The 13,866-nt window shown below is 36.7% G+C and overlaps 1 protein-coding gene across 2 annotated transcripts in view; it reads right to left on the bottom strand.

Annotated features, from left to right (window-relative positions):
* Window positions 1-2,878: 2,878 nt before the first annotated feature.
* Window positions 2,879-13,866, bottom strand: part of tmem108 (transmembrane protein 108) — a 138,868-nt gene continuing 127,880 nt past the window's right edge. For both annotated transcript variants that reach the window (XM_056450866.1, XM_056450865.1), the window contains exons 3-5: window positions 8,938-10,110; window positions 8,558-8,709; window positions 2,879-4,885 (exon numbers count right to left, since the gene is read on the bottom strand). In XM_056450866.1, coding sequence (XP_056306841.1) covers window positions 4,769-4,885; window positions 8,558-8,709; window positions 8,938-10,110 — 1,442 coding nt within the window. In that variant the 3' untranslated portion in view covers window positions 2,879-4,768. The remainder of the gene's footprint in view (window positions 4,886-8,557; window positions 8,710-8,937; window positions 10,111-13,866) is intronic.

Raw genomic sequence — 13,866 nt, 5'->3', positions numbered from 1 at the left:
TTAAAAAGAATATATTTTAGAGCAGTAATCATAATACCGTGAAACCGAGATATTTATATCCAAGGTTATCATACCATCAGAATCTCATACCGGCTCATGTCTGCTAGTGCATTTCATAAAAATCTTAAACTGTTTTTGTAAAGCAATCCTATACAGTGTCATACATTCAAGCTACATTTATTTTAACAAGAAATACAGATGCTGATTAATGATGAATCTTTTGTTAAATCCCTCATTTGTATGTTTTTTTTTTTGGGTGAAAAGTGTCTGCTAAATCAATAATTGATGAATAAATGTCAATGCAAATTAACAAAAAGTATGTGATTGCACTGTAAAAGATATTTGTAAATTTGCAGTTTTCTGGATTTTGTGGTTCATGTTTTTATATTTTCCCTCTTTTATTTTTATATGTCTTTTAACAAATTTTAACATTAAAAAGTTAGAAAAAGAGACTTTTATTAACATTTTAATAGTTTAATGTGATATTTTGTCTGAACTGATGTTGTAAATTAAGGTACAAAAACCTTGTAATAAGCTACTAGTACATTTTCTGTTATTTTACAGACTTATTTCTCTAAATTTAATTCTTACACATTATATTATTTCAAACTACTAAAATGCCAATAAAAGTCATTTTGATAAACTGCAGAGTAGAATTTTTAACATCAAAAGTCGACAGAGCAGAGATCAAGATCCCATAATGCAATTCACAAGCATAAATAAATGAAAAACACTTATGAATCATACAATATGTAACTGATGGTATTGTATCTTGATGATTGATGACAACAGTCCTCTGCTGTCATCCAGGTTCAGCTTTTAATGACTAAAGTAATGATATGTGACCAAGTAATCAGTTTACAAATTGATCTGGCAAACAGTAACAGTATGTTGGTTACACATTTAGCATTTGCAGGTTGTTTTGAACGTGGTGTAAAACAGTCAATGTTAGTTAAATTTGTCATTAAACAATCACAACTGCATTTGGTATCACTTTATATTGATGGTCCCTTTAACACATTTTGATGATTGTGAGTTACATTGCAACTATATGTCAACTAATTCTCAAAGCATTAGTGGACTGTAAGGTTATAGTGTAAGTTGACATGTACTTGCAAAGTTCATTATAGTCAGGACAATGACCATTATTTGAGCACCATCAGCAGCTATTAAGCAGCATACTCTAATGAGAATTAATTGTTGTGTAGTTGCAATGTAAATTACAATCAACAAAATGTGCAAAAGGGACAAATAAAAAAAAATGATACCCTCCATTTTGCTTTTGTTCCATAAAACCTGCTCTTTTTGAATGGAGCACAATCAGACACTGGAAAGTGATAGCAGTATGTTTTATAGCTAAATTCCTCTAATAACTGAAAAAGAAATATTATAGCATCCAACTGAATCCTAGCATGCAGACAAGTGTTTATAAAAGGGTTTATAAAAGACTACAAACATCTGATGCCTTTTGAGAACGAATGAATGAACTGAATGTCCCAGTCGTGTGTCACACTGAACAGCTTGTGAATAGAAAAGCTTCATTCAGCATATAGAGTGAACAGGGCAGATTCCAGAAACTTTTGACCCATTTAAATCAGTAGGAAAACATTGGCATTTTAACGCATCTTTGCTTTCTTTAAACAGATTTTTCTTTAAAGGGGTGGTCCACTACGATATCATATTTGAAACTTTAGTTGATGTGTAATGTAGCTGTGTGAACATAAACAACATCTCTGAATGTAATGCACTAAAGTTCAATGCAAAAGGAGACATTGGCTTTAACAGAGTTAACTTCGCAAAGCCTATGGCGAACGAAATTTGGGGACTACAAAAAATACACCGGGGCTAGTGAGATCACAAGGGCTTTCTGTTACGCACATTCACCTTGCGCACACACACTGCGCACTAAAGGGGCGTGGCCAGAGACGCTGTAATGTTAAAGCAGTAAAAGCTAAAATGCCATCCAAATGCTGCTATTTCTAAGAGCTTGTTCTGTTTCTGTATTTGGGCTTCCAAAGAATACGACACAAAGAGAGAAGCACTTACATGCTTAATTATGTTCCAGAGAATTATAAAAAATATATAGCTAGCATTTGACAAAGGAGAGCTTCCAGAATCTCTCCCAGTTCAGTGCTGGATTCAGCTAAAAACTCCTCCAACCGATGAAGCTGTGGATTGTGAGCTACAACCTGTAAGTATTTTTATTTGTTAAAATTGATCAGCTACAGGCATAGTTTCTAGCGTTAACGGTATGTTGTAACGAGGGCGTAAACAAGGATGTAAGCAACTGGAAATGCTGTTTGGCACTGCTAACAATTTAGCTACAAATTCATATTTATGAGTAAAACCTATGTGAACAGCCACAATCTTCAGCAGTGTCTCTCTATGCGGCTGCTTTCTGTGCATTCTACATCTCAAATAACTAATTCACAAAAGATATGTGAACATTTCATATTACTTACACATGTTTATTCTGAATATATGTAAAAAACACCTGTCAGATTTTATTTTAAAGAGCAGGGGTAAGCTGTGTAAGGCGTGGCAGCTCTGACTGAACTGTTTACACAGCGCAAAAGTGTGCGCTTCTAAGGAAGTGACGTGGAGCCAATTCACAAATCACCGCATATTATGTTAGCGGACCAATTAGAGCCTCTTGTGGGTGGGCCTTTCAGAGGAACTAGAAAATATTGCAGTCATTTTTATGTTAGCTGAGTAGCTGTATATAATCAAAGTAAGATATATGAAAAGCATGAGCACACATTGCTTTGCATCTTATAAACACAACCAAGCCTTAAAAATACACAGTGGACCACCCCTTTAAATACTGACATTTTAAAACCCCAAAGACAGATTTACAAAAAAGTAATCAGACTGAAGAAGCCTTTAAAGCCTTTTTTATTTGTATTGCTCAGCAGTAAAAAGTACAGTTTATGTGCTACAAAAAGATTAGACATGATTCATAATATGTGAGAGCATTTTTTCCTGTCAGCTGAGCAAATACCTCCATCTCCTTACATATATAAAACCCATGCCAGCAAACAACGTAATAAAACTGGATGTAAACAATAAAAAAAAAAAAAAAAACAGAACAAAAAAGATCATAAAACCACATACATATAAAAAGTCTGGGTAACACTTTAGTTTAGGTCACAATTCATGCTATTAACTACTAGCTTATTGTCTATTATTAAGTTATTAACTGTTCATTAGTAGATATAAAGTATAATCTTATTCTGCATCCCTAGTCCTACCCAAAACCTAAACCCAACTTCTACCTTACTAACTATTAATAAACAGCTAATTAGTCATTTATAAAGCAAGGAGTGTTTGACTTCCGAATACTGTGATGTGTGACTTAAACTAAAGTGTTACCAAAGTCTGCTAAGCATTCAGAACAAAAATAAGATATGTATAAAGAAAAAAGATCACGATATGGTCTTGAAATGAAGAAAGTACAAAACAAAATAGTTTCTCTGTATGTCTCTTTATATCTAACAATTACACTCTATTACATCCAGTGATATCATTGACATTCATCTAAAAGTACAATATAGCAGTAAGCAATCAAAGAGAATTTATTTTGGTCTCATTTATTGTTGTCAATGTTCACACAAGAGACATAGACAAACAGACAGACAGACAGAACCACAAGCACGCTCATTCACGCTTCACTAGGAAAAAAACATATATCTTCTAACAAAATATATATATATTTAGCCAACCTGTGAAGCAATAGTAGTGCCGTTTTCATCAGAGCATGACGTAGCAAATAAACAAATATAGTGGTTTGATAATAATTATAATAAAAAGAATGCATTTCTATTACAGTTATACAGTATAATGCTTAGCCCTGCTTATGGAGGTTGAACACAAACACATACAAATGAACAGTGAAATATGGAGCACAGTAGCATTACCATACAAAGGGCTTTGTATGAGGCATTTCATTGGCGTTTATTTATTCTTTTATACTTGCTTGTGCAACGGTGTTGAGGTGAATGAAATTTTAGGGTGTTTGTAACAACCAAATCTTCTTGATTGAAATGAAATCCCATTTGATATCTAGTTCAAAGACACACATACACCTAAAATCAGAAAAGATGCATGCAACAAGACATTTACGTACACGAAAACATCTATGGGACAATTGTCATTTTGTATTTTGGCTGGTGACTCATCTGGGGACAAAGCAGTCATGATTTGTCCTCCATCAAATGCGAACAAAACAAAAAATACGACTCAAGTTCCTCCAAAAGAGAAGCGAGGGCTGCTGCAGTACCCACTGGACTCATTCCAGAAGTATTTCAGAATCAATGCCCTTTACCCCTCCATCCCCTTACTGAATTCAAGTGCGGCAGGCTTTTTTTAGGGTAATCATATTAAGTGTTTTGGGTAACGTCACACAAGCATCCTTACATGTTTCTGCACCACCAAAGCCACTGGAACATAAGAGCAACCACACTGTTTTTATTCAAAAAAGACATAAAAACCCTTATCACAATGAAGCGTTGGTAGAAAATCCACATCAGAAAAATATGCAGGGGCTCCCGCTCATAGTAAATCACATTTGTTCTTTTATTTTTCGTTATATTCTGTCAGCTCCTTGAAACCAGTTTCATACTGTATATAAACCGTAGTCTCTGAAGATTCACCACATTTATGTTTATATATTTATTGGTAGATATATATGTGTATTCTTTAAAAATGCGAGCAAACAAAAGGGACAGAAAAATCGTCAGGGATTTTGTCTCTTTTTAATATAATGTGTTTAGATATCAGAAGCCTTGTCTCTGTTGATAAAGAGAGTCTCTTGGCAAAACGGGTTCACTAGAACCACACCGCTATCACTGTAGTCTCCATTAGGGGGCAGACACGTCTCTTGTTCCTGAAACACAAAACGCATATGAACATTAGCACTGTTTACTTGCTTTTATGCTAACTTAAGGGCTAATCACTCAAGAGCAGCTGATCCTAGAGCCAAGGCGAAAGATACAGGTATTCTTCTCAGGATCTATGCTCTTACAGACACAAACATGTATTTTATGTGGAGAGGTAATTGAGCTCTATTGCCATAGAGACGGTGTGTAAAATGAATGGGAGGAAATGAAGGAAGAAGCGGGTTAAATTGCACCTGAGAGGGAAGACAACTAATTAGGAGGCTCTAGAGTCTAACATTGTGTGTTTGTTCACACATTTAAAGGAACACTCCAGTTTTTTACATTTTGCAAGTCTGCTAACAGTTGAATTTTACTATTTTTGAATTCATTTAGCCATTCTCCAGGTCTGGTGGCATAGATATGTACTCTAGATATCGCGTAGGGACCCTGAGTATGCGTCAATACTGCCACCGTAATTGTACAGGGCTCCCAGGACAAAAGTCATTAAACCGTACCTAGTCAAGACTGAAGATGCTGGACTTTTGTGCTGCATAGGGGTGTAGTAATGAGCAAACAAAGAAAAAAAAAGGATAAAGGCAGAACATTTCATAGGTAAGATTTTGTTTTGTATGATTTTATATGTTACGAACTTTTGTGCTTAACAATTAACGTTGATGATAATAGTCACTTGACCATAAGGCAAAATAGCACCAACTTGCACTCAATTCTAGGCTTATGCTAGTTTTGTTAAATAAAATCAGCAAAAAAAGTAAATTAAATTTGACAAAAAGACAATGCGGTGCCAGAAACTATTAATTATTGTCGGCTAAGTGAAGTAACGACTAATTTTTGAAGTAACTTATAAGGGTGCCTGGTAGTATAACAGTGCCTGAGCCTCAATGTGCATACTGTCCACCCTAAATTATTATATATTAAAAATGTTATATACCTTTTAGATCAGAAAGGTGGATTAGATCAAATTTAACAGGGAGGGTGGATAATAAAGTTTCATGCACACAAACACATGCTCTTTGTCAGAAATGCCCGTGTGATCACTTATCCATCGATGTAGAAAAGCAATGTCAAATTATAATTTTCGTAGTTGAAAAAAAAATGTTTGCATACTGACCACCGGGAAAACTCCCGATCATAGATATATGTGTGTATATATCTATGGCTCTATGGTCCCACATTAATTTCAAAGGAATGCTACCCTGTACCAAAATGGCAGATCTATTGATGCATTCCTTCCAATAAACAACGACATCTAATGTAAAAATCTATGGTTTGGGGCAGCACTTTTAGCTTAGCTTAGTTTAGCATAAATCATTGAATAGGATTATACAATTAACATATTAAAAAGGTTTTAACAGGTTTAAAATGGCAGCAAAGTGATTGATCCTTGATTATTAAGCCAGTATGACTGTATAGTTCATAGCCATATCAACCTATAGCAAATTTTAATTTTCCATCAGTATTAGTACACAATGTAAATACAGAATAGTCCTGCTTTAAATAGGAACATTATCAAAACTCTTATTTTGAAAAAACTTAAGCAAGGTAATAATGGTCTAATTAGATTTAGTAATTTATGCTAAGCTAAAGGTACTCCCAGCAGACCTGGGAGTACCTTGAGTTTACCTGGGAGTACCTGGGAAACCTGGAAGTACCTGGGAGAATGGATGGATTAAAAAATGGTAAAACTCAACTGTTTAACTCTAGGAGACTTTTAAAATGTGCTTATTTTCAAGAAAAAAGAAAAACCGCAGTGCTCCTTTAAGGAATTTTTTCTTCAGATATTAAAATGAATTAATCTATTAATCTATCAAAAACTAAGGGAGTCAACTGAAAAAAGGTGACAACTGAATAAAGTGATTTTAAAGCAGGGAATGAATTTCACTGTTGCTCCTCTAGGATAGGTAAAGGGTGATATGAACACCTGTACACCACTGGCATCCAAAACATGATTCTTCGTTGTCATCATCATCGTCGTCGTCATATTCCTGTCAGAAAATGCCAGCAAGCAGGAAAAAATGAGGGGTAAAAGAAGGATGGAGAGGTTGAAAATGAAGATGTCATTGAATGGATGATGGTAATAATCTGACATGGGAGATAGGCACCAACTAGGAACCAATAGGTTAACAAAATGAGACATTTCTGGTCTCTGCACACCAGGTGGCGATATATAACATGAATTGTAAACCATGCTAAGGCACTCTCAGTTACCACTAAGTGAGTTTTTTTCAAGTGCACATCGTCTTGATTGCAATGATTACTGTTCATTTCTTAATGATACCCCAGCAAGGAATAAGCTATGAATATCTACTGTATATTTGTGCCAATCACATGAACTGAGAAGTGTTTCTGTTCATAAAAGCATCAAATTCAGTGAAAGATTTATTACAGTGATTGGTGAAACTATATGCTAAAAAACTGTATAGATCGGTTTTCATTTTTTGCTGGTCTCCTCTGCATCTTTACAGTATTTTAAAGTGCAGTATTTACAGAGACAGTATAAATGAAATTATTTGTTTAATGAAATAATAGAGAAAAGAGGGGGGAATGCTGCAAGCCTGATTCAAACCCATATTAACCACATGAACAAGGCTCAGCATGTCAGGGCATGAATATTAACCACTCTATAGTACATATAGCAAACATTCTGGGGTGTTTTGTAAAACCCATAACCCTGAAAAGTTAAGATTTAAAATCTTTAGGTGATGCCTAAAAACAAAACTTCTGTAATTAATTACTCATGTTATTGCAACTCCCTCCCTCCCCTCACAAACCTTTGGTTATCTTTGAACACAAATGAAGATACTTTAGATAAAATCTGAGAGAATCATCCTCAAAACAGATCAGGGTATCTTCAGTGTATCAATTGGAATATTAATCTACGAGAATATTTTCGTGCAGTTTCCTTTCCTCAGTGTCAGTATATAGCAGGGATGCCCAAGCTCGGGTCTGAGGGGCCGGTGTCCTGCATATTTTAGTTCCAACCCCAATTAAACACACCTGAAGCAGCTAATCAAGCTCTTTCTAGGTTTACTAAAACTTCCAGGCAAGTCTGTTGAAGGAAGATGCAGCTAAACTATGCAGGACAACGGCCCTTCAGGAAAGAGTTTAGACACCCCTGGTATAGAGCATGCATGCATGAGAGCATTGTTTGTGCCATGCTCGGTCACCTGCTGATATATACCTCGGATGTCTTTGTGTTTTGTTTCAAACCAAACAAACAAGCATCAGGGCTATCCTATACATCAGTGTGCAATGCTCCTGAATGAGCACCCTATACTGACACTGAAGAGAAGTTGTTACTTTTGTAGTATGTACACAATACATACTGAATACAAACGTATTCAGGCTAAATGAGTGAAGACACATATGAGTGTGAGTTATTATTGATAGAGTTAAAATTTTTTGGAGAACTTTGTAACTTTGTCTATGAAATCCCAGTCTCATTCTTATAATCAACTGTAAGCTCAATTCAGTCTAGCTAATCAGCAACCAATGAACAGAACAAAGTACCTGCTCTACATCTATGTTTCTTTCATTTTCTATAATCTGTTTGACTCAGAATGTACATCACAGTATGTAAGAAAAGCTACATCTTGTCACATAGCAACTTTAAACACACAGAAAGCAGAGGCTGAAATGTCTTTCCAGGTCTTTGTCAGTACCTCAGCCTCCAGTGATTGTATCTCGCGTGGGAGCTCCACAGCATGACGGGTGAAATAATCCATTGTGATGGCATCGTTCCAGTAGCTCAAGTTGTTCTCCTGAGTAGCAGACTTCTTCTTTTTCCTCATACAGCATACAGTAAGCAGCACGGCTGAAGAGATGAAGAGACAGATTATTATTCCATATCTAACTCTTTTCCATGTAAGCTTTAGGACTTCATCAATCATTTCTGAATTTTGTGTTTCAGAAAGTTCAGAAAATACACTAAGGCACAAAAGGGAATATTAAGCTATCCTGCTTCCCTGGAAAAAGTTTGTGTCAGTGCTGGCAGAAACTACAAGTTTTGAAAGCTGGAGGAAGTGTGATATTGGTTACTCACAGCATGTAGAGACAGGCACGCTAATGGCAAGAACCAACCACACAATGTCCATTTTGTCCAGGCAGATGGTGTTTTTTTCATGAGGAGGACCTAGTGCTGGACCTGACTGGTTTCCAGATCCCCATGGGCCTTGTGTCGTGGCTGGGACCTGCCTGTTCATGAAGCTCCCACTATCTGTCGAGGGCACCTCTGAGATATCCGAATCATTCGCTGCAGGCCGTGAAGAGTCAGTGCTGTTGAGAACATCTGTGGCATTAGTCGGGGAGATAAGAAAGTCAACTGTCATGTTGGTTGTTCCATTGATGCCAACTTCGACAGTGTTTTCGCTCTCAGTGCTAATGTCGTTTGAAGGTGGGGCTAAAGCTGGAGGAGGAGACCTTATGTAAGTTTGTGCCAAAGCTCCTCCCACAGTTTCCAATGGGAGAGTGGGATTCTCTGTAATCGACAAATCTCGCAATGTAATGGTGTGGTGCACAGACACCTTGTTCACGTTCTGGCTTCTGTGGGTTTTGAAGAGTGAAAAGGATGAAGGTGATGATTGATGTTGAATAGGATCAATGGGTTTGTTCATCTTCCCAGTGTCTTCCACATCACGTTCAGTCCCTGAGACAAAAGAATGAGCCGAGCCAGAATTTGTGGCTCGCTGTTCACTGACCAACCCAGTAGTACTGATTTGATTTGAATGAAGCAAACCAGAGGGCTTGAATTGGTTCACTGGCTTTCTACTGATTGTACTCGGCTTATCTGTATTAGTGCTGAAGTTCTGGTCTTGGGTTCTAGTGCTGAAAACCTTAGAGTTTGTTCTACTGAATATGCTTCCAGAGGTCAGTTCAGGCACTTCCGCTTTATTGAAGGGGACTCCTGGTTGTGCCTGATCTCTAGGAGCAAAGTGATGGACCCCTACTGTTGCTGTCTGAACTATGGCAGAATGTACAGTGGTCTTCGGTGTCTGGAAAAAGTCAACAGCAGTGGGTCTACGGATGGCTTCTAGAGAGGCCAGTGCCTGGTTGTGCAGATTCCCAGTACTGGAAACCTCCTGCCAGCTCAAGAGCCCTGGTGAAAGGGTTCTGCTGCTCGTGGACATGGAGACAAGGTCCCGAGGGGTTTGGCTGGGGTGAAGCTCCTCTGTGGAGACCACCAACCCAGCTGGCACAAACAGAATCAGTAGAACGCCTGCAAAAGGAAAAGCAGGCATTAAGTACTAATAATATGCAAGTCATGCATTTATGCTAAACACTAAAGGCATATACACAATGTACGAAACAAAGAAAGCATTGACTAAAGCTGTATTTAGGTCATAATGACTCTCTTACATGACTTTTCTGAGATAAGTAGTCTTAGTCAGGTTGCTTAATTAGAGATTGAATGCTGATAAGGTTACTAAGCGCATCACTAAATGTGGGCCAGTCCTGTCTTTTGGTTCTAAACAGTGTATTATGACACGAGTGTATTAGTAAAGTAGCCATAAAACTTTTTTGTGACACCTGTTTTATGACACCTGATGATCAGAGTGAGGTCATTGTTTCATCTGAATGACATTGTAGTTGCCATAGAAACCAAGATTCAGCTGGAGGATGGTGAGAGATGAGAAAGCAACATCACAAATTATATCAAGAAGACATGGAACGATCCTCAATTCAAACTAAATGATTGTCATTGCTGTGTTTTGTAGGTTTTCAAAATATGACATTCACTCTAGACAATACACACGGAATCCTTTGAAGCTTCTGTATTTATCCACTTTATATTTTATCATAGTGTTTCATAATGAACATTTAATGAAATTTTACTTAAGGTGCAGTTATAGCATCCACCAACTGCACGGTATGACCAGAATTGGTAACAAATACATTTCTGCATATACAGTTGTGCATTAGTTAACAACAAGAACTGTGTATGCATAGATGTTTAGTGAATCTGGAGCGTTCTACCAATCAAAAGCCACCAGTGGTGAGTAAGCTGTGAAGAAAGAAAACAGACAGCGTTTCATTCAAGCTCTGATGCTAATTCCTTATTTCCATATCAAACACAAGCATGCCCATGCTAGAAGCCTACATGACTGTGATGACAATATGACCATGCTGATTTCAAAATTCACTACTGCAGTACATAAGCATTGACAGTCCTTATAGTGTCCTGTTTTTTTTTTTAAATCAAAAAAGTATCTCCTATCCAGTCTTACCAATCTAATACAACATTAATAAAACATCATCCTGTAAATAAAACATGAATCGCTGCTTATTTCACAACAAAGTGGCGCGTTTAGATCAGACACAAGCTTTCAAGCTTGCTCCCTATTGCAAACATCCTCAACAGACTCCCAGAGCGTTTAACAAGCTGTGGATCTGAAGGTTCACACAGCCTCTGAAATCTTCTGAAAATGAGCTCCCTGATCCAATGTAAACACACTGCAGTCCTATCAGCAAACTATTTTTGGATAAATTTACCAAATAAAAATATTACAATTGTCAAAATGGTTTTAAAATATGTCAGATCTTGTTATTCACATAGTTTGGGTTGAGTAATTATCTTGGTATTTTGAGATTCATCCCGTCAATAATATTGTATTTAGACGATAATCAAAAATTATGTTATATGATTTCAAGAGTTCACACTTAGCTGATGATTGATTATAAAGCATGTTTGGCATGCTGTCCCAGAAGAGAGCCCTGAGCTCATAAGATCCTCTAGCCTGGGGCTCCCTCCCATTTACAGGGTGCGAGGGGAGATTGAGCTCATGTAGGTCTCGAGAACTGCCCTGCTTATGTATGGCTAATAACAATTTAGAGATTATGGAGAAAAAAAACTGCTGATTAAGAGCTCAACTATGGTGCCAATTTTGGTCAATTCACCTATGTCCCATGACTTTGGACTGTGGGAGGAAACCTGAGAACCCGGGGGAAACCCATGGAGCACGGGGAGAACAGGTCTCCGCACAGAAATGTTGACTGACCTGGTAAGAACTTGAACCAGTGACATTCTTGCTGTGAGACAACACTGCTAACCACTGGGCCACCATGCCACCCTATCAAGGAAAAGGGAGGAGGAGTAGGGGTGGAAGGGGGGATTCTTTAAGACGATGATACCTGAGGTAAGAAACTCTGGTTATTTATAGTAAGTTAGGAATCATCCGATTGGTGAATCATGCGTTAGCTAATGCGGGACCAGGCATGGTCAATCATAAGCATGCGATGCTTTCAAAATTAGTTTATAAATAAACCTCACATACTGAAATCACATAGAAAAATCAGAAGTCAACTCATTGTTCACATCATTATAGACAATATACTAGTATACTAGCATGCTAATATAACCAATCCCACCGCATTATTTATTGGGTTTTACAGCACTCAGTTGGATTGAGTTCTCTTCATTTATCTGGGTTTACTTTGATCAAATTGGTCCATTTACTCAAATAGATTAAGTTCACAGTACTCATTAGGATTAGTTTTTGAACTTAAATGGTTTGTTGCAAATGGTTTCCTCAAATGGTTTAAGTTACATTAACTAACTGGGTTTTACAGTGTAGTATGTTACCTTTATTATTTCTGTTATAAGCAATATAACACTATTATAGCATCATATAGCATATATACCAGTATTCAGTATGTAGCATACTAACAACGAGTTCTAAACTTTTGTGAATGTAACATTGCAAAAGTCGGACTCCCATTTTTATCCAATTTCCCTCAGCAACAATGCACATTTCCTTGCTTAAAGTTGAGTTCATGAACTGTCTAAATTTACCCAAACTGGTTTTCTGAAATCAAAGCATGAAGGTTAAAGGTAACTACTTTTAACATGAGTCCCACTCATTTTGAAGCAGGGATGCCCAGTCATCAGACGATTTTGCTGGGTCTTAAAACCTTTCATGAACAAATAGTTTTTTTTTTTTACAAATCAATGTATGGCACATATAGCTTTCAAGACATTAAGACTAGCATACTTTAGCACAAGGGCGTAGAATTGGCATGGACGGAGGGGATGATATGCACCAATATCCACCAATTACTGAAATGTCCCTACCAAAAATTGAATCGACTTCAAAATAAAATAATGCTCAGTCAACCCTTAGTAACCTGCACAAAATTAAGTTCACTACGAGTTCACCGTAATACTATTAACAAAGACTGTGATTTTGGCCTCCATGATTACGAAAAACATTAATCAATCTAAAATTGCTAAATAGCGTCACACACCTTTCTAAATTTCCCTACATTCATACCTCCTCAAAGGCGGACTGCAGTAAAATCATGTAAGTTGACTTTTGCAGCATGGGACGTGATTGTTATTTGTATTATTAAGTGTTTATTTTATATTATTAAGTATTTTATTCATGTTTTTAAAAGCGCGAAACAGAATTTGTGCTGTTCAATGCATGTGCTGGATGTATGTCCCCACCAATGTCAAGAGCTAATCTATGCCCTTGCATTAGCATAAATCTGTGTCATAAGTAGGAAGCAGGAACCACCAATGGATTTGGCTTGTTCTTTCAGTCTTCCATAAATCGAAATGAAACAATGATACATAACAGTAACCGTAGCTTACATACATGCTAATCTTATTTTCATCATGTCATGTAGAATAGCATGCTAGCATATATAACAGAATATTACAAACAAACAACTAGCATGTTATTGTTACTATTTAAACCTAATAACACTGCACTAGCATATGTAACCTACTACTAAATACACAGACAATCTGTATTTAGAAATCAATCTACTGCACATACGCCTAAACATTATGTGTACAGATAATTTTGCAAACATGATGCTAAATATTAATAAATTTTCTAAATAGCTAAGTTCTTCTTTAAATGATTTAGTAAAAACACATCAATCTCAACACAATCTGAGTACTAGACATATAACGTATGCAAATTTCATTTTACAATTATTGTGACTAAATATTTCATGGTTATTAATA

The sequence above is a fragment of the Danio aesculapii genome, chromosome 24 (genome assembly GCF_903798145.1).
Source record: "Danio aesculapii chromosome 24, fDanAes4.1, whole genome shotgun sequence".
In the NCBI taxonomy this organism is placed as follows: domain Eukaryota; kingdom Metazoa; phylum Chordata; class Actinopteri; order Cypriniformes; family Danionidae; genus Danio; species Danio aesculapii.
The sequence above is the reverse complement of the archived record's forward strand: the minus strand, read 5'-3'. Positions and strand labels throughout refer to the sequence as shown.